This window comes from Equus caballus, chromosome 23 (genome assembly GCF_041296265.1).
Source record: "Equus caballus isolate H_3958 breed thoroughbred chromosome 23, TB-T2T, whole genome shotgun sequence".
Lineage (NCBI taxonomy): Eukaryota > Metazoa > Chordata > Mammalia > Perissodactyla > Equidae > Equus > Equus caballus.
This window is the reverse complement of record NC_091706.1, coordinates 22540343-22558817: the sequence shown is the minus strand read 5'-3', so window position 1 is coordinate 22558817 and position 18475 is coordinate 22540343. Positions and strand designations below refer to the sequence as shown.

The 18475-nt window shown below is 45.4% G+C and overlaps 1 protein-coding gene across 1 annotated transcript; it reads right to left on the bottom strand.

Moving 5' to 3' along the window:
- Positions 1-678: 678 nt before the first annotated feature.
- On the bottom strand, positions 679-7245 carry LOC138920279 (spermatogenesis-associated protein 31D4-like). Its single transcript, XM_070248118.1, has 5 exons — positions 6962-7245; positions 6170-6215; positions 5509-5569; positions 2782-5230; positions 679-759 (listed from the first exon to the last, which is right to left on the bottom strand). Exons 1-5 carry the CDS (start codon positions 7157-7159, stop codon positions 679-681), a joined length of 2835 nt encoding a protein of 944 aa, XP_070104219.1. The 5' UTR covers positions 7160-7245.
- Positions 7246-18475: the final 11230 nt, after the last annotated feature.

The window sequence follows — 18475 nt, the reverse complement described above, 5'->3', positions numbered from 1 at the left end:
GGGAACAGGACAGGGTCACCATATGGATGATGAGGCATAAAGCTTTGTTCTACCGGCAAGGTCCTTCTTTCCCCTCTTCATTTTTTCTTCCCTCCTCGCTTACTCCAAGTCATCTTTTCCTTACTCTCAGCTTTATTTTATCCTGGGAGGTAGGTGGCTACCTGGTCAACATTGTTACTACTGGCAGCTGAGGGATGCTGTTGCTCCGCAACAAAACATCATTTGGCAGTCTGAAGAAATACCTACAGAGGGGAACCACTTCCCCCAGGTGCCTTTCCAGTAGGGAAACCTCAATGTAAAGTTTAAAGTATTCTTCCCTAACACATTAATATGACTCACATGACAGATTCTTAAGGCGTGTCTGTGCTGTTCCTAGCCCCTCCCCCACCAGCCCAGGATCCACTGCAGCAATACCCTCCCCCACCCCCCCAAATCCCATTCAGGGTTCACCCACCTGTGGGGTCCTCTGGTCACTGACCTCTAAATCATGATGAAGCCACTGTTTTTTCTTCATTGTTGTTTTATGAATTGCATACCTATTCTTGACCCTCTTCGGATAGAGAACACCTGTCCTCCCTACTCTCTGAAGGATGTAAAACATTCAGTGAGCGGGAGGTGTGGGCTGCTCTACACTTTCGTTAAGGCTAAGCGAAGAGGCAGGAGGCAGAGCCCACCTCCTCAAACTTCATCAGGGAGGAAGTGGGCTTTTGGGGGCACGTGAGATCTCTTGGTCAACAAGAGCTCCAGAGCACCGGTGACCTTTTAGAAGCCAGAGGAAGCAATCAGTAAGAGCTGAACTCACTCCTCCTTTTCCCTAAGCACAAGCCCTGAGTTACCTGAAACCCATGCCCCCAACACAGGACGCAGAAAAGACATCACTATTATTAGAGAATCATTTATTGGGGAGAATTAATATTCTCCACAAGAAGGAATGATTTTGCGGTGGGAAATTTTCCGCTCTCGAAACGCTGGAAAAGCGTTTTCTGTTGACATAGAGACGGGTCCCTAAACAGAGTGCCTTTAGCAGTGGTGAGAACAGCTGGAGGCCCCTGGGCCGGCTTGACGCCTGCAGGTGGAGCTTGGATGGGGCACATGCTCCCTGCGGGGCACAGATAAGGGACGCTTCTGATCCAAGAGCTGATCTTTAAACGCCATGACTTTCTGAGGGTGTCTGTTCTGGTCTCTGATCCGTCTAGAACATGTAGGATAATTCTGGCCAGCAAAGACAACTTCTACGTGGTGGCAGGACTTAGTGTTTGGCACTTTACAGGAGGGAGCCCTGTAGTTGGAAGGATGCCCCTGGACGGGCTCTGCCTGGGCCTGTTCTTCGGCCTTCTGCCAAGTTTTCACAAACTTCCTCAGGGAAGGAAGGGGCTCTTGAGGGCGGGTGACCTCTGCTGCACAACGCTGCCCCAGTTTCTCCACTGGGAACTTCCCAGGGACCGTCCTGGTCTTCTGAGCCGTGGTGGTCCCAGTAACGGCAGCTCTCCCTTTAACCAGGCCTCTGCTCTGTGCAGATGATATGGGGCTGCCCTTTTCCTGGGGATGTTCTTGGTTCTTGCCCTTTGTCCCAGGACGAAGCCATTGAAAAATGTGGTTCATCTTTTTTCTGAGCAGACTTTCAGGAGGAGGCTGTGCCTTCTGTGATGAGGTGTGGGAAGACTTGCTCCCAAGCGTCCCCTCTGATGCTGTGATCTGAGTAGCGAAAGTCTTTCTGGTAGGTTGGGATGTCCCCAACCCTGCATCCCCTCCACCAAGCTCTTCTTTGTTGGGGCCCGGAGGGCTCACTCTCATTGTAGCTGGTGGGAATTTCTTATCCTCGTACCTCTTTAGGTCTTTCTTAGGGACCCAAGGCTCCTGCCGCTGCTGCCTGCTGATCCCACTGTCCTCCAGATGGACATGCAGCACCTGGGAAGCTCCCATGTCCCCAGGGGAGACACCGTGGGCATGAGTCAGTGAGGCCTTGTAAGTCAAGCTCTCTGAGGCAGGGGACCTGTCAGTGTGTTGGCCTTGGACCTGGCTCTGATTCCTCTTCTCTAGTTTCGACTTTAATTCCCTCAACAGATGTTCCTTCAGATCCGATGACTTCGGGTCTTGGGGAGCTTGTCTTTTTGGTGCAGGGCTTTCAATGGTCCCAGTAATTTCTATTTTACTGTGATTCCCACGTCTCATTTGGGAGCTTCCTGGCTTGCTGGTTGTCAACACATTACCAGTTTTTGACTGCAGAGCGTTGAGCTCCTTGGCCCTGAATATGTCCCTGGCCGTGTTGTGCACGGAAAAGGGTTCCGACTTCATCTTTTTGTCCTGTCGCCCTGCTCTTCTATCACTGGGACTCACTCTCTCATCCTTTGTCTCATGTTTGGCACCAGCTTGCCTTGCAGGCAGCTCTGGGGGGCATCTGTTGCCTAGCTGAGTAAATTTCTGACTCGCTTTGCCTGTGATGCCACAGGTGACAGGCAGATGAGTCTGCCTGGCACCCTTACTCCTCTGAACAACCTCTGCAATCTCTTGGTTGATACCAGAGGGTGATTGTCTCGGCACCCCTTGTCCCTGCCTGCCCATAGGTGAAGTAGCAGGGCAAAGACGATCCAGGACCAGGGCTGAATTTGTTGTTTCCGCTTTTTCTTGAAGAGCGGATTTAGAGCTTCCTCTATGGGGCTCGAAGCCCCTGGATTTGGAGTCCACTTCCAAAGTTGGGTTATTTGAGGGGGCGCAGTAGAAATAGGGCAAGGACTGGGATGCAGCATCTTCCAATTTAAACGCCTGTATGGATTCCAGGACCCTGCAGGGAAGGCCCCACTCCATCGTCAGACGAAAGCTTTTAATATGGGTTTCCATCATCTGTTGGGCACTGGAATCAATGAAGCAAAGCTCCTGGAAGGTATTCAGGGAGGAGTCCCCACCCACTGAAGGTGGCAGACTCCTCTGTGTTATTTGGGTGCGGGATTTGTCAGAAAGCAGCAATGTCTGCTTGCTAGCATGCCATGAACTGCGCACCGTCCCAGGGAGCCGAGCCTCACTGATTTCCTCAAACTTCTTGCTCAAATGTGCTTTGAGGACATTTTCAAGTTGTTTCTGATCTAGACTTTCCTCCAAGGCCCTTGAATTTTTCCCTGACAGACTTGCCACGTGACTATTTAGGTCTTTCTCAGAGTCATATGCCGGATCCTTATCTGAAGAGCTCTCTGGGTCACTCAACAGGTGAGCTTTTGGGCCGTTCTCTGGGCTATGCCCCTGATCCTTCCCCATCTCCTTCTCTCCCTGAAGCAGTTCTGAACCCCTGTCATGGAAGCTTTTGGATTGGCTCAATCCAACATTTAGATCTTTGTTCACCGAGATCCGTGAGAGTCCACGATTGCTCTCTGACTTAGCTATCTCTGAGAAATCTCTTGGAGGCATCATCAGTGACAGACACTCACGGATCCTGCGGGGCAGGCCCCACCGGTGTTGGATGAGCCTCTTTCGAAGGTGATGTTCCAGTTTCTTCCTCAGCTCATCACTGAGAGGAAACTCTACGGGAAGGGTGGAGATGGAGGCATGGGCCTGGGAGGCCTGATGGTAAGGGAAGTTGGGAGCTGAAGGACAAAATTCCTCCTGAGATCTTTGGACTACAGAGGGCGAACCCCACAAACTTTCCTGTTGCTTCTGCAACACTTTCCATTCCAGTTGTTGAATTTCAGATGAGGTGAGAGACTCTGATTCATCCCGGGGTCTATGGTGACACACTCCACAGATCCTTCTCTGGGGTAGAGGACCAGATGGTAGGATTGGGAGTGAGGATTTAAGGTGGGCCTGGGACTTGACCTGAGTGAGAGGTAGGGGCTGGGATTGGGGCAGGGTTTGAGGCAAGGGTTGGGGCTGGATCTCAGGCAAGGATGGAGGTGGGCGATGGAGAGGTACCGGGGATTCTTGGCCCATGGAGGCATTTGAGATGGTATTGAAAAGGAAGATTGTGGTGCAGTCACTTGAGTCACGGATAGCAGAGGGCAAGGACTCGCTGTGCAGAGATGGGAGACCCCAGAAGAGCTGCGTACATTTTTCCTGTAAATGGTCCTCCAAGATTTTAGGATATGGGGGCTGCCCATGCATGTGCAGCTCCTTTGGTTTGCCTGCACTGCTCCAAAAAGGAAGGGAGAATGCTGAGTCACACTCATCAGCATTTGACTCTAGCATTTTCCGCGAAGGATTTAGTGGGTAGTCTGGCCTAAGTTTTTTTGGAAAAGAACCCTTCTCCTTCTCCTTTTCCCTCCACATCAGGAAATCACTCCTCTTTCGGACTTGTCTCTCCAGGAGTGCCAGGACATGAGGGCTGAGAAATGAGAGGTTACCACGCTCTATAAGGTTAGCTGTAGGGTGTCTCTCCAGAGAGGACTCTGAAGAATGGAGAGCAAGAAACTCTCGATTAAAAGCACATGGTGCCAAGGTGGAAGGTGCTAAGAACAAGTCTTTGGCACAAGCTTGCCACCAGGATAATTCTGAAATTGACAGGCTTGAATGGTCAGTGCCTCTGATTGTTGGGACATAAGTGGACAACCCGCCAGGGCTATCTGGAGATGAGTTCTCTGGAACAGACTTCAGTAAGATGGAAACCGATTTAGATCGAGCCACAGTTAAAGGGTGGTCTGTCGGTGGTGAGACAGACAGGCTTGGTGGTGTGTGATGACAAGCCAGTGAATCAGTGGGATTGATTATCTGGGACAAATTTGGTGAGGGGTTAATATCTTGGGAAAGGGTGCGGTCAAGAGAGAAGATCGTATTCAGAGACAGAGTGGTCTCTGGTTGGAGAATAGGACCCGTTGCCTGGGTGTCATGTGGTGGGAGAGGGGGAAGGGCAAGGGGTTGGGGTGGGCAATGGTCTGCTGGGAATTTGGACTCCAAGGGAGGAGAAGGCTCTGGTGGCATAGAGTGACCCGGTGGTGAGGGTGAAAGAAAGCCAGCTAAGGGTGTCGTCGGGTTAGGTGAGAGAACGGAGGGGGGCGGTGGGGAAGGGTCAGGTGGAGGGGATGGTGTTAGGTCTCCTGGAGGGACTTCTGAGAAGGCAGAGGACAGAGTGAATGATGACTCAGTCCCAGAAGCTGTGGAAGCCATAGAGGACACAGAGGCGGTATCATCTTCCAGGTCCTCCAGGAGCCGATTGATCTCAGCAGTTGTGCTATTACACACCTCACAGGAGGGGTCTGGGCATAATAGTTGACGAAAGCGGGTGGTATCGAGAGGCCGGCCTAGGGGCCTGCGGGAGACAGGAAGTAGAAAACTGTAGCCAGGACCAGAACAAGGAAAGGAGGACCTGCTGGCCTGTCAGGGGAGGGGCCACCTGAAGCCTGCTGCCCCTTCACAATGCCCCACATCTATGACTTCACCATACACTCAGCAGCCCTCACCCCAAGGCCTTCATTCACATACCCGTTCCTATGGCAAACCCCTCCCATGACTACTGCAGGCTGTACTGAATCCCTGGAATTGCAGAGAACATGTTAAAGAGGGATCAGGAAAGAAAAGACTAGTCACCTTTTCAGAATAGAAATTAGCCTCCTTTTCTCCTCTCTTTCCCTCTGGTAATTTCTCCAACCTGGGAAATCAGAAGAGTGAATTAAACATGTAATAAAGGTAGAAGCATAGGTGTTACACAGGAGTCCCTTTAGGGGAGACCCTTGGGATATTAACGGGATGTTAACTCTGAAAGCCCCAAGAATCAGTAGATGTGGTCAAACGGTCAATGATAATATTAATAAGGTTCACATGTGTTTGTTGCTTCGTTTATAAAGCACTGTCACATACATTATCCCATGGGATGTTCAAAACCACCATGTGAGGAACATAGGTCAATGGTTACCTCAAAGAGGAGTCTGATCATCCAGGAAGTCAACGCAGTCTCTCAAGGTCAGGAGACAGAAGTTCTGACTCTTGACGTCTCCCACGGCCACGCACTGGGCAACACCCATTGTCCAGGCCCATCACTGCTTCATGCCCAGAGCTGGGCAGAGCAGGAGTCTGAGAAATGTCTCGGGTTCTGACTACCTTCCCATGAGCCTTTCCTCTGAGGCCTCTCTTTTCTGAGAGGGACTCTATCGAGCGACTGACATCCTCAGAGACCATGGACCTGGGACCTCATGGAGAGGACAGGAAGGGTCACCCTTGGAGAGCTCAGGTGGGATAGCTGGAACCTTACCACTTGATGTTCCACCTTTTCTTCTCCTCTTGGCTCTGCCCTGACGCTGAGAACAAAAAGCAAAGAATGAGGAGCGAGGACTTAGTTGTCTTGCTCCTCTCTCTAGGAAACTCAGATATTCATCCAAGATTCATGTCACTCTCTATTTTTATTGCTAGCACTTTGTGTTCTTTCCCTTTCTGAATTTCTAAAGGTGATAAGATACTTTCAATTTTTCCTTCTTTGAAAAACTCGAAGGAGGATTTTTGGCTAGAGTCCACACTTGATCTTCTCAGTCAGAAGTCCTCTGCTCAAGGAGGGCATAGACTCTGAGGCCCACAGTCACATCTGTGCTTCCTCAGATAGGCCCCTGTATCCTGGGACAGAGCTCACACTCCAGTGTCTGCTCAGAGGCTCAGCACTGCTCTCCTGATCTGCCCAACACAAAGGACGGTTTGGTCGAACGACGCCCGACATGGGAACGTGACTCATGATCCAGTGTTGGGAACAGTGTCCTCCTACACAGATCCCAAACTCTCTAAATAACCTAATGCAGGGCCGTGAAGTCACTGATGGGATTTTATCCAGGAATCCTCCACCACACCCAGATGGTCTGTGAGTTTTAAATGGGAAACAGTCCCAGCTGAAGCCCTAGTCCTGCCTGGCCTATTCCCCTAGAAGGATGACGTTCTATCCTCTATTCAGACTTGCCACCTTAGGAGTCTCTCTGGACCAACTCATTTAAAAATGGGGGACTAGAAATGGAAACAACAATAAAAAATCCCTGTTGGTGGCTTGCCCAGGGATCCTTACCTTTTGGTAGATTTTGGTTTTCCAGAAGGTTGGTAAAGATGGAATCCCCACCAGGAAGCACAGGAACAGAAGAAGCAAGCACAACCCACACACGATGGTGAGGTTGTGGTCGCTATCTAAGAATGTTGAGCAGATGCTCAAAAACAACTCAATATGGCTATTCAGAAATGAGAGAACATTCCATTGACTGAACTCCATTTTCTGAATCGCAAGGCTGCCTGAGGCAACTGAGCTCTGAGAGTGTCCGCACTTGCCTATAATCCCAGGCCTGCATCACAGAGCACTCAAGAGTCACAAAGGGTTTCAGAGGGTGGGGGAGGGGACATGCAGAGGGTGTGCCCATGGCCCCTTCCCTCCACCAGCCCAGCTGAGCTCTCCATCCATCCTGGGCCCTCCCCTGCCATCCTATTTTCCAACTCTGTCCGTTCATCACATCATACAATTACATTAATGAAATTTTCTGCCTGTTCCATCTGTACTCCAGATATTACCCGGGCCCCCTTTACTGTTTGGAGAGCTTGACTTTGGTTTCACCAATTCCACTGCCTCGAAAGTCTGAAATGCTCCCTGGAATTTTTGCTTGTACTCAGACATTTACACTCAGCATCATATATGTCCTCAAATCCATCTTTCCCTTAGAATGTTTTTGCCTTACATGAACCCTGATATAGAACTTAAAGTTCTTCTTTACTCATTGAGTTTTGTGAATGTTGAATAACAAATTTTAGTTTTTTGCTTCAGTCAGCCTTTACCGTCTTCAGCCAGTGGGGCTGACTCAAATAATTGAAATGAAGAATTCATTATTCAACATTCACAAGACTAAAATCAGTACAGGCATACATCACTTAATGAAAGGGAGATGTTTTGATAAATGCATCATTAGGCAATTTCATTGCTGTGTGAACATCACACAGTGTACTTACACAAACCTAGGTGGTAGAGCCTACTACACACCTAGGCTATGTGGTGCTACCCGTATGGGACCACTGTCACATACGTGGTCCATCAGTGACCGAAACATCGTTAATATTGTTACGTGGTGCGTGACTGTGGTGGATGACAATGACACAATGGAGTACCATTTTCAAGGCTTCTAAAATGTAGCTGGGAGGCCATTAAGGAAGTTAATCTCCAAGGTGAGAACCACTGCTGTACTTAAAGCTCAGTTCTCAGCATATCACCCCTTTGCCCAATACCCTTGATGGCCTTCCTGCCAACAACCACATGAGTGCCTGTGTGTGTGTGTGTGTGTGTGTGTGTGTTTGCGCGCGCACGCGCCCTTCTATCCAAGGCCTTCTGCAGTCAAGCACCAGCTCATGTGTCCCCACGCAGGGAGGTGTGTTCCACAGTCATCCTAATGGGTTACCTGCTCTTCCCTCTGCTCTCCTGCCGCCTCTCTCTGTTAATGTTGGTTCCTCTGCTAGAAATACCCACCTCCTCCCTCTCCTTGTAGAAACCTTACTCATTCTTTAAGGCACACTTAAAAATTAATATTTATCTAAGGAATCCATACTTGTGCCTTTAAAACCAAATAGTACTGAAGGCTTTATAAAGAAGCGTGACGGGCCCTCCCCAACCTCACAACCCCAGTCCTTTCTATCCCCCCACTTCCATTCCCCGTGGAAACCACTTTAGCCATTTCTATCGTAGCTGTTCTTGTGTTTACCTCCATTTATATAACTGGTAGGCGAATACTTGTATTTAAAAGTAATTTTAAAATATTAGATACTAACTTCTTGCCGTGGTAGATAAAATGTGAGTAGGTAAAATTGCAGGTGGATGAAATTTGGTCGACACCTCCTTCCCCTCTTCTCTCTTCTCAGTCTGTCCTCACTTAAATCTTTATTCATGCAAAGTTCATCTTGGCGTGGAAGGTGACCCCTTTCCTGGAACGTGTTCAGAGACTGCTCCTCCCCTGCTCCCACAGAGCTGTGTATCTCTCTTAGTGCACTGTTCCCCTTGCCCTTCCACGTTGGAGTTATCTATAGAACAGGTCACACAACTGTGGTCTTTACTGCTGTGTGCCCGATATTGGTAAACCCTGCTCTTCTTCCCTGTCCCTCGCCATCTCTATACCTCTCTGCTTTGCCGGTCTCTGGGTGGGGGGAAACCAAAGTGGGTACTTCACGTGTGCCCTGAAAGGCTGGGACGCTGGTCGTTCACTCTGCTCTCTCTTTCCCTGAAAGGAGAGCTCTTTCTAGCTGAGGAGTTCCCTCTTAGCACTGAGTAATGCCAGCTTAAAGGACGGGGTGATGCAGGCAAAATGAAGCTGTTCTTCTTTCTCTTTATGTGTGGTTATTCTCACATTTTTTGTTCTGCTATGTTGCTAAAGTTTCTTAAGGGGGCTTTAGAGCTCTCCCAGAACTCTTTTTGACCATGGGTAGGTAGCAGTCTAATTGTTGATCTTTCTGGGAGGACAGAGGCTAAGATCTCCTACTCCCCCATCTTGGTGACATCACTCACTAACACATCGTTCAGGATTTTTCATTTATATTCATGAGGGATAGTGGTCTTGTCTTTGCATGTGATGTCTTCACTTGCCGTTGAAATCAAGGTAACTCTGGCCTAATAGAATGATGTGAGACCAGCTCTCTCCTTCGATATTTTCTGAAATAGATGGTGAGAGATTGGGATTATTTTCTCCATTAATAGTCAATGGAATTCACCAGTTGAGTCATCCGAATCTGGGCTTTTCTTCCCTGAAAGGGTTTTAATTACTAATTTAATTTTCCTGTTGGTTACAGATCTATGGAGATTTTCTATTTCTGTTTGAGTCAGTTTTGGAAATTTGGATCTAAGAATTTGCCAATATCTTATAAATTGTCTAATTTGTGGCATAAAGTTGTTCATAATATGCTCTTATGATCCTTTAATTTCTCTGTGGGTGGCCCTTTATAATTTCTGATTTTCTTAAATTCTATCTTCTCTCTTCCTTGGGGATGCTAGCTAAGGGATTGTCAACTTTATCTGGTAAACAGCCAATTTCTGGTTTTATTGATCTTTGTGTTTTGTATTTCACAGGCATGTGTTCTAATCTTTTGTATTTCCTTTCTTTTGCTTGTTTTCAGTTTGGTTTATTTTCCTTTCTTTCCTTTCTTAGGGTAGGAACTTAAATTATTGATTTGAGACTTTCCTCTCTTCCACTATAGGTGTTTAATACTATAAATTTCTCTCTAAGTACTGCTTTAGGCACATCCCGTAGACTTTGATATTGTATTTTTTAAATTTTCATTCACTTCAAAGTACTTTCAAATTTTGTTCCCAGTTTATTCTTTGACTCATGTGTTATTCAGCTGGGTGTCATTTAAGTTCCAAATGTTTGTGGATATCCCAGATATAGTCCATTCTTGATAGCTCACATTCCATTGTGGTTGGAGAACATATTTTATATTATTTCATTCTTGCTAAATCTGTTGAATTTATTTTATGGCTGAGTACACGGTCTATCCTGGAGCATGTTCCATGTGCTATTGAAAAGAATGTGTATTTGGTAGTCATTGAGTGCAGTGATCTATACACGTCACTTAATTTAATTCGGTTGATAGTGCTGTTCAAGTCTTTTATAACCTTGCTGATTGTCTTTCCTCTTTTTAATCCATTATGGACAGGAGGCAGTTGAAATTTCCAAGTATTGTTGTTGAATTGTCTCTTTCTCCTTTCATTTCTGTCAAGTTTTACTTCACGTATCTTGAAGCTCTGTAGTTACATTTGTAAGCATTGATAATTTTTATATCTTTCTGATGTATGGACATTTTGTCATTTGGATATGTGCCTCTTTGCTTCCAATAATATTTCTTGTTTTAAAATCTACATTGTCCAGTATTAATACAACCCTCTAGCAATCTTTTGGTAACTATTTGTATGATATGTCTTTTCCATCCTTCTAGTTTCAACGTCTGTTTGTCTTTGAATCTAAGATGTGTCTTTTGTAGATCACATAGAGTTGGATCTTGCTTTATTATTCATTTTCCCAATCTCTGTCTTCTAATGGGTTTTTTTAGACCATTCACATTTAGTGCAGTTATTGATAGGATCAGAGTTACATTTACCATTTTGCTATTTGTTTTCTATGTCTTCAGGCTTCTTTGTTCTCTGTCCTTCCTTTATTAACTTCTTTTGTGCTAAATAAATCTTTCAGGACATCATTTTAATTCCTCTATTGAATATTTTTTACTGTTTTTGAGCTATTTTCCTAGTGTCTGTGCTAGGGATTCCAATATGCATTTTAACTCACTATGGTCTATTTCAAACGAATATTAACTTAATTCCTATGAAATATGGAATGTTTCCTCCAATGTAACTCTATTACTTTCCCCTCTTGTGCTATTATTTTTATATATATTATATCTATGTATGTTACAAAACCAATACTACAGTGTTACAATTATTTCTTTGTACAATCTCGTGTCTTTTAAAGAATTTAACAGAAGAAATGAGAAAATATATTTATAGATTTTTTTTTTAAAACCCAGAAATTTATTGCTTCTGGCTCTCTTAATTTCTTCCAGCTGATTCGAGGTACTGTCTGATGTCATTTTCCTCCAGCCCAAAGAATTTCCTTTAGTATTTCTCACAATTCAGTTCTGATATCAAGAAATTCTTCCAGTCTTTTTAAATTTAAGAATGTCCTTATTTTACCTTTATACTTAGTGGATAGTCTTGCCGGATAAAAAAATTCTTCGTTACCATGTTTTCTTTCAGTATTTTGAATATGCCATTTCTCTGCCTTCTAGGGTCTCTTTTCTCTGATGAGCAGTTAGATATTATTTACGTTGATGCTCTCCTGTACATGTTCAGTTGTTTTGCTCTTTCTTCTTTTAAGATTTTCTCTTTGTGTGTGGCTTCCAACAGTTTGACTATGATGTGTCCAGGTAAAACTATATCTTTGTATTTATCCTACTTGGAGTCCAGTAAGCTTCTTGGATGTGTAAATTAACATTGTTTCATCAACTTTGGGAAGTTTGGGACATTATTTCTTCAAAAAATTACAAGAACTATTAGATCCCCAATTTGAGGAGGTGTATTAGATGAGATTTGGGACATTTACTGGGAAAGTCCGGGAACCTGGAAATTGGAATGATTACATGTATTTGGATTCAGATATAGCTGAACTCGTTGGGCACAATGAGTCTCCCTTGATTTCATAAGCAGTTGTTTCTCCCTGTGTGAGGCTGTTCCTTCGTTGCTGGTATTCAACTATACGATGAATCTCAAAATCATTATCCTGAGTGAAAAAAAAAAGCCACACAAAAATACACTGTATGATTCCTTTTGCATGAAACCCTAAAAGGATAAAGCTAATCTAATATTGACAGGCATAGAGAGAAACAGTTCCCAGATGGAGGTGTCTGAACAGTTTGAAAAGTGATCCAATATACTGGGGCTCTCAATGGATTGCCTCAATTACTCACTCAGATAAGGTGTGAATACAAGAATATCTTCAAGAGGGACATTATGTTCCTCAATATTTTATCAAATGATCACTACCCATATGAGGGTGAATGCCAGGTAAGTACACCTCCCCCAATTACTGCTAGGATGGACTCAGTGTGAGGTCAAGATTAAGGTGAAGAAATTGTATTCCTTCACTTACGTGGATTTACCGAGCATCCAGGAAGCCCAAAGTTATTATCAGAGGAGAGGGATATGGTCAAACATATACTCCTGCTTGGTCAGAACAGATATTCTATACTCTGTGCACTTTGCCTGGCAGGTGTACACTTGCCTCTGCACAGCTTTGAGGCTTATTAGACAGTTCAAGTTTGTTCTACCTGCCACACTCTCTGCAATTTTAAGGCCTTTAAGGTATACTAAAAGTCACTGCTTTGAGGAGCTTAGAAAAAGAAGTGAAGAGTAACTGAATTCTGACAGTGTCTCTCTCACTTCTCTCTCTCTCTCTCTCAATCCGAAGGGGTGAGCCTAGTATAAGTTACCCCTGAAAGAGGATACACACTATCCTCAGGCCCTGTCCGAACTTGCTTACTGGCTCCAGGCCCATAATGGGAATAAAAAACCAGCTATGTTCAGAGTAAAACTGCAAGAAATCCAGAAATTAGAAAACCAAACCCACAAAAGGAGCTCAAGATCTTGCCCAACAAAGCAGAAACCAGGTAGCACATAAGGGGGTGGATCCTTATCATATTAGATTAGGAAGGATGAATTATGTTTGGATAGGCTCAAATTAATCAATATGAGCATACTCCGTGTGGACTCAGGAGCAGCCCATGTTGCATTTCATACCAATGAAATATGTATTTTCTCTAATGGGATACTGACAAATGTTTTTTAAAACTCTTAGAGTGTTTCTCATGTGCAGCCATCTTTTGTGGTGACATGAAGGGATCGGTGGTGGTGGCTCTTGGATCATGAAGTTCATTGAAATGAAACAGATGGGTATTCTACTGAGATGCTTCCTGAGATCTATATCTATATGCATGTGAAATTCTGGATCTTGTGGGCCAAAAACGAACACAAATCACCACAACAGGGATTCAGATTCTCTTTCTAAATCCTTGATATATCCTACTTTATAGACAGGAGGCTTTGACTAAAGGGAAGGCTGGGTCCCTTTGACAAAATTCCTCATAACTTGGTCACAAGAATATACAATTAAACATTCCCCAAAAGTCCCCAAGGGAGACCTGTGGCCACATACCCATCAACTCTCCTTCAAACTGGGTTTCCAGTGTATGGTGGCATCATTGGAAATTATGGCTGCTACAATTGCAGTCTCACTTAGGGGTGGTTCTGAAACGTGTGGTGAAAAAAATCTTCCCAGTGGGTAGAGTTCAAGGAGGTATATTTAGTTCACTTTGTGAAGAACTGACATGTGCTTGAGTTTCGATTTATACTGATTTATGTCCAGTAGCTCAGTGAGTTGACAGGTAGTAGGGGGCTAAACAAGAATAAGAGTGGAAAATTGGTGACAAAAAGGTCTAGAAGAGACATATGTGGATGGAATTCTAAGAATAGGTATTGAATGGGGTTTATAAATGCTTAACGGAGGATAGGATATCAGAGGGAAGAGAACAAGTGAGGTGTTGGGTATTTATTCCTTTGGCTCTCCGTGCTGAGCCATGTAATGGGCATTCACAATGTTTCTCTTCCTAAGACCACAGCTCTCATAAGGGTGGCCTCTTGTGCTAAGTTCTGATAACGTTACCTACTCTCACTGCAGCCCTGGGGGTGATAATAACTCTCTACCAACACTAGTTACAGGATGCTTCACTAACCCTACCCACATTTTTAGAGCCCTATTTATTAGACTCTCCTCAAGTGTCCCATGGTTTCTTGACAACTGACACCTGTTTCTCGAGGGGACCCTGACTAATAGGCCCCACAACAACCCTGATCATAAGCTCCATGGGGGTAGGGAATTTACTCTCTTTTATTTGATGTTGCTATCCCAGCACCTAGAATGATGTTGATTGTACAGTCAGTTTTCAATAAATGTTTGTTAAGTGACATATGTTGTGACCACTTTCTCTCCTTCGTGATCTTTATGTGAAAGTCTATTATGATTGATTTAATATAGTTTAACCAGCATTCTTGTGCTTTTATCTGTAATTTGCTAAAGAATGACAAAGAATTATAAAGGTCAGCGAAAAGCAAGCAAACTTGTCGCTATGTGCATGGAAATCCAAGATATTTAACACAAAAATTTATGAAACAATAAGAGAAATCAGCAAGAAGCAATGTTAATGTATGAAACCCAACAGATTTCCTATAAACATCCACCCCTGGAGCACCTGTGCAGACCCTCAGTAGAATCTGCACACTGGGCCCCAGGCGCGCCAGGATGGGGCTCAGGGGTTGGTGGGTCCGGCGGCTGTAAAGGAACAGGGTGGAGGTTAGGTCCCAGGTTGAAAAATTGTAAAATTATAATTTTACAGCTATGTAATTTAACTACTTCAGTCGTCATGTCTTTTTCTTTTTACAAAGTCAATTTTCCTACATAACTCCCAATTTTTTTCACACCATCTAAGTAATATTTTAATATTTTCCATATCCAATCCGTATTCAAATTTCCCCGACTACCTCCAAATGACTTATGAAAACAAAAAATGCTGTTTTAATCGGGAGCCAATAGCGGACTACACTTTGCCTTTGACAGCAGAGTTCAGGCTTAACCCTTAACCTCTTCGGGCTCGGAGGACCCTGGGCAGGAGAGATTTAAGAACACCATCCTCCCGCTTTCGCGGAAAGGCCAAGAGTGACTTGAAATGTAGACGCGGAAGCCTAGGGGAAATGTAGTTTTAAATAGGTGAGGTTCACCGCCTGGACTCTGGGAAGGGGACGCCACGCTCCTTCTGCGCATGTGCAGCCGTAGCCTCCTCGTTCGTCTTCTCAGGACTCCAGAGAACCGTTGGGGAACTTTGGGGTGTGCTCGGAAAAGGCAGGGTGCGCACCTAGGGCGAGGGACTAGCTGGGAAGGGTGTGCCGGTGCTTGGGGATGGGAGCAGGAAGTGTCTGAGACCTCGTCGCCCCCCGCGGCGGCGTATAAACCCGGGCGGGCCGCCAGAGCGGGTAAGGCCGATGGGGGAGACCCCGGCCCTCGGGCTCCCGGGGCGCAGGTGTTCGGGGCGGTCCTGGGTGCCCGAGGATCGTGTGACCGGCCCGCCTGCAGCCCGACCGGAGAGAAGCCCGTGTCGGCGGCGGTGGGTGCGGGAGGGAGGAGTGCGTTTATCAGGCGGACGGTGACCGTGGGTCTGCGGTGGAGCCCGAGCTCTGGAGCACTACAGGCCCGGTCAGTGCGAGCTCTGTCACCTGTAAGCAGGGGCGACAGAAGGAACCTGGGCGAGAGTCAGGGTTCTCATCTATAAATACTAATAATTGTTTCACGGCGACGTTTGGAAACATAGATCACTATTTTAGACAAGTGCCAGGTCGGAAGCCTTAAGTAAGTGACAACTGCTGTTATAGTTAGAGGACGCTTTGTTGTTTTACTGGATAGTTTAATGGACCCTGACAACCACTTCACCAGAAACCGAGGCTCGGCTCGGTGGCCCGATGTGCTCGAGTCAGGAGCTCCCAGCCAGGGAATTTGGATTCGAGGGCAGGTGTGCTTCGCTTCAGTCTCAGGCTTTGTCTGATGTCACACCTGCCCAAGACTGGCATTACAGCCTTCACAGCACTTAGGAACGTGGCCTGTCCCTGCGTCCCCAGGGATGTTAAGGAAAGGATGTGGATGGAATCCCACCGTGTGTCACATGTATCCTGGGATTTCTAGTGTCACTTCAGGTCCCTTGGGTCAGACAGAGGCGTCTGGCCCCCTCTGCATCGTCAGGCTTTCTGTCCTTGAAGTCTAATGTTATAATGAATTCCAAGAGTCAGGCTTTTTGCCCCTGAAATGAATTTATTTCTCAGATCCATGTCCCAGTTGCCTTGAAACAAACCAGCCCTTGTGAGGCGGGAAGCAGGGGCCCTCTGTGAGGGAGTCTTAGCTGGAAGAGAGCGTCCCTCTGACCTTAGACCTCTCTCCAGAGCTTCAGAGCAGAGACAAGAGCCCAGAAAGGAGCAGATGCTAGATTTGCAAGATCAGAAGCAGGTCTTGATCCCCCTGCCCAGAATGAACCAGACTTGATGATGATGCCACCTTCAGGAGCCACCACACTGTGTGACAGTGGGGCATCTGGGCCGTCCCTGGGAAGAAGAGGTGAGCTGGGGTGGCCCAGGGGCAGGCTGCTCAGGAAAGGCTGCTTTGTTGGAGAGCCGTGAGGGCAAGGTCTGGGGGTAAGGGACAACCAGGCAGAGGGAGGAAGTTCTGTCTCCAGTCCCCTTAAATGGCCCCCGCTCTTTACAGATGCGCTGCTGTCACACATGTCCACCACCACATGTGACATTAGTGACGTTATCCTGATGTCACAGGATCCAAGAATGATGATCTGTGAAGAGTTTTCCAAGGTCACCTACTTCTAACTCTTGAAAGATTTAAAGACATTGGGCCTGAAAATTTCAGTGACTTGTCCAGGGAAACGCAGTTTGTGACAGTTCACTCTCTCACAGGTAAGTTACCAACAGCATCTATCGAAAGGGCCTTTTGAGAAATACTTCCCAGCTGAAATGAACAGTTAAAAATTCCTGCCTTAAATCACCCCATCTCTTTTACTAGGCTTTCCGTGGATTGTGTATACCTGGGGTTAAATAATATTACTGAGAAAAATAGATAAATGATGCATACTGAGTTATTTTTCTGCTAAGTTAACTTTAATGAAGGAATAGTGTCTTGTCGTTTGGCGTACTTTAATTCAACTAATCGGCTGTTTTGATTTCTTTCTGTTATTCAGAAGGACGCATGCGTTATTGTTAAATCAATCGAGTAAAGTTTGTGTTCACTCAGTAAAAAGCTGCAGATTTCAGCTCCATGGTCATTTCAGAATCACACAAAGACAGGTGTTGCTGCCTGTCCATGATCCTTCTTGTGCCTTTTCAAGGCCCAGAGGGCCCTGTGCCTATGGGGAGGATGATCCCCAACTGGGGTGCTGAGATTTGAGGAGGTGAATCTAAGAGCTGTAAGACAGCTAAATCTCAGGACCCCTGTCTCCTTTCTGTCCCCTCAGCTGAACCACAGTCCTCTGTACTCGCCCAGGAGCCCCAGAGAGTGAACATCCCTCAGGTGAGCTCTTTATTCATTCCCCGCTTTATATTGTAATGGATTTATAAGGTTCAGCAGGATCCATGCATTAAAGGAAAAGGAGAAGTAGAAATAGTAGAAATCAAGTCAGTGTTGAGGAAAAATATACCGTGTTTTACTATTAATGGTGATGTTGGCTGTTAGCTTTGAGTGGGTAACCTTGTCAGGGGAAGTAGTTTCCCACTAAGCTACCTGTTTCAATCTCTTTACTTGTGATCGGGCTATTCAGATTCTCTGTTTCTTCTTGATTCAGTTTTGGGAAGTTGTATGAGTCTTTAGAATTTATCTGTTTCTTCTAGATTGTCCAGTTTGTTGCTATATAGTTTTTCATAGTATTCTCTTATAATCCTTTATATTTCTGTGGTATCTGTTGTAATTTCTCCTCTTTCATTTCTAATTTTATTTATTTGAGCCTTCTCTCTTTTTTTCTTAGAGAGTCAGGCTAAGGGTTTGTCAATTTTGCATACCTTCTCAAAGAACCAGTTCTTTGTTTCACTGATCTTTTCTGCTGGTTTTTTTTTTTTTTTTTTTTGGTTTCAATTTCATTTATTTCTGCTCTGATTTTTATTATTTCCCTCCTTCGGCTGACTTTGGGCTTTGTTGGTTCTTCATTTTCTAACTGTATTTTAAGATTGCCTATTTGAGATCTTTCTTGTTTTTTAAGCTGGGCCTGTATTGCTATGAATTTCCCTCATAGGACCACTTTTTCTGCATCCCATATGAGTTGGTGTGGTGTATTTTCATTTTCATTTGTCTCCAGATATTTTTTGATTTCTCTTTTAATTTCTTCAATGATCCGTTGGTTGTTCAGTAGCATGTTGTGTAGTCTCCACATATTTGTCACTTTCCCAGCTTTTTTCCTGTAGCTGATTTCTGGTCTC

Excerpts from the sequence above, each read along its gene's own strand:
- LOC138920279 (XM_070248118.1), bottom strand. The coding sequence starts at position 7,159 with ATGGAGTTCAGTCAATGGAATGTTCTCTCATTTCTGAATAGCCATATT. Across the intron at positions 5,231-5,508 it reads CTAATTTCTATTCTGAAAAG|GCCCCTAGGCCGGCCTCTCG; the intron begins GTGACTAGTCTT and ends TGTCTCCCGCAG. Across the intron at positions 760-2,781 it reads AGTGGGGCCTTCCCTGCAGG|GTCACCGGTGCTCTGGAGCT; the intron begins GTCCTGGAATCC and ends GGCTTCTAAAAG.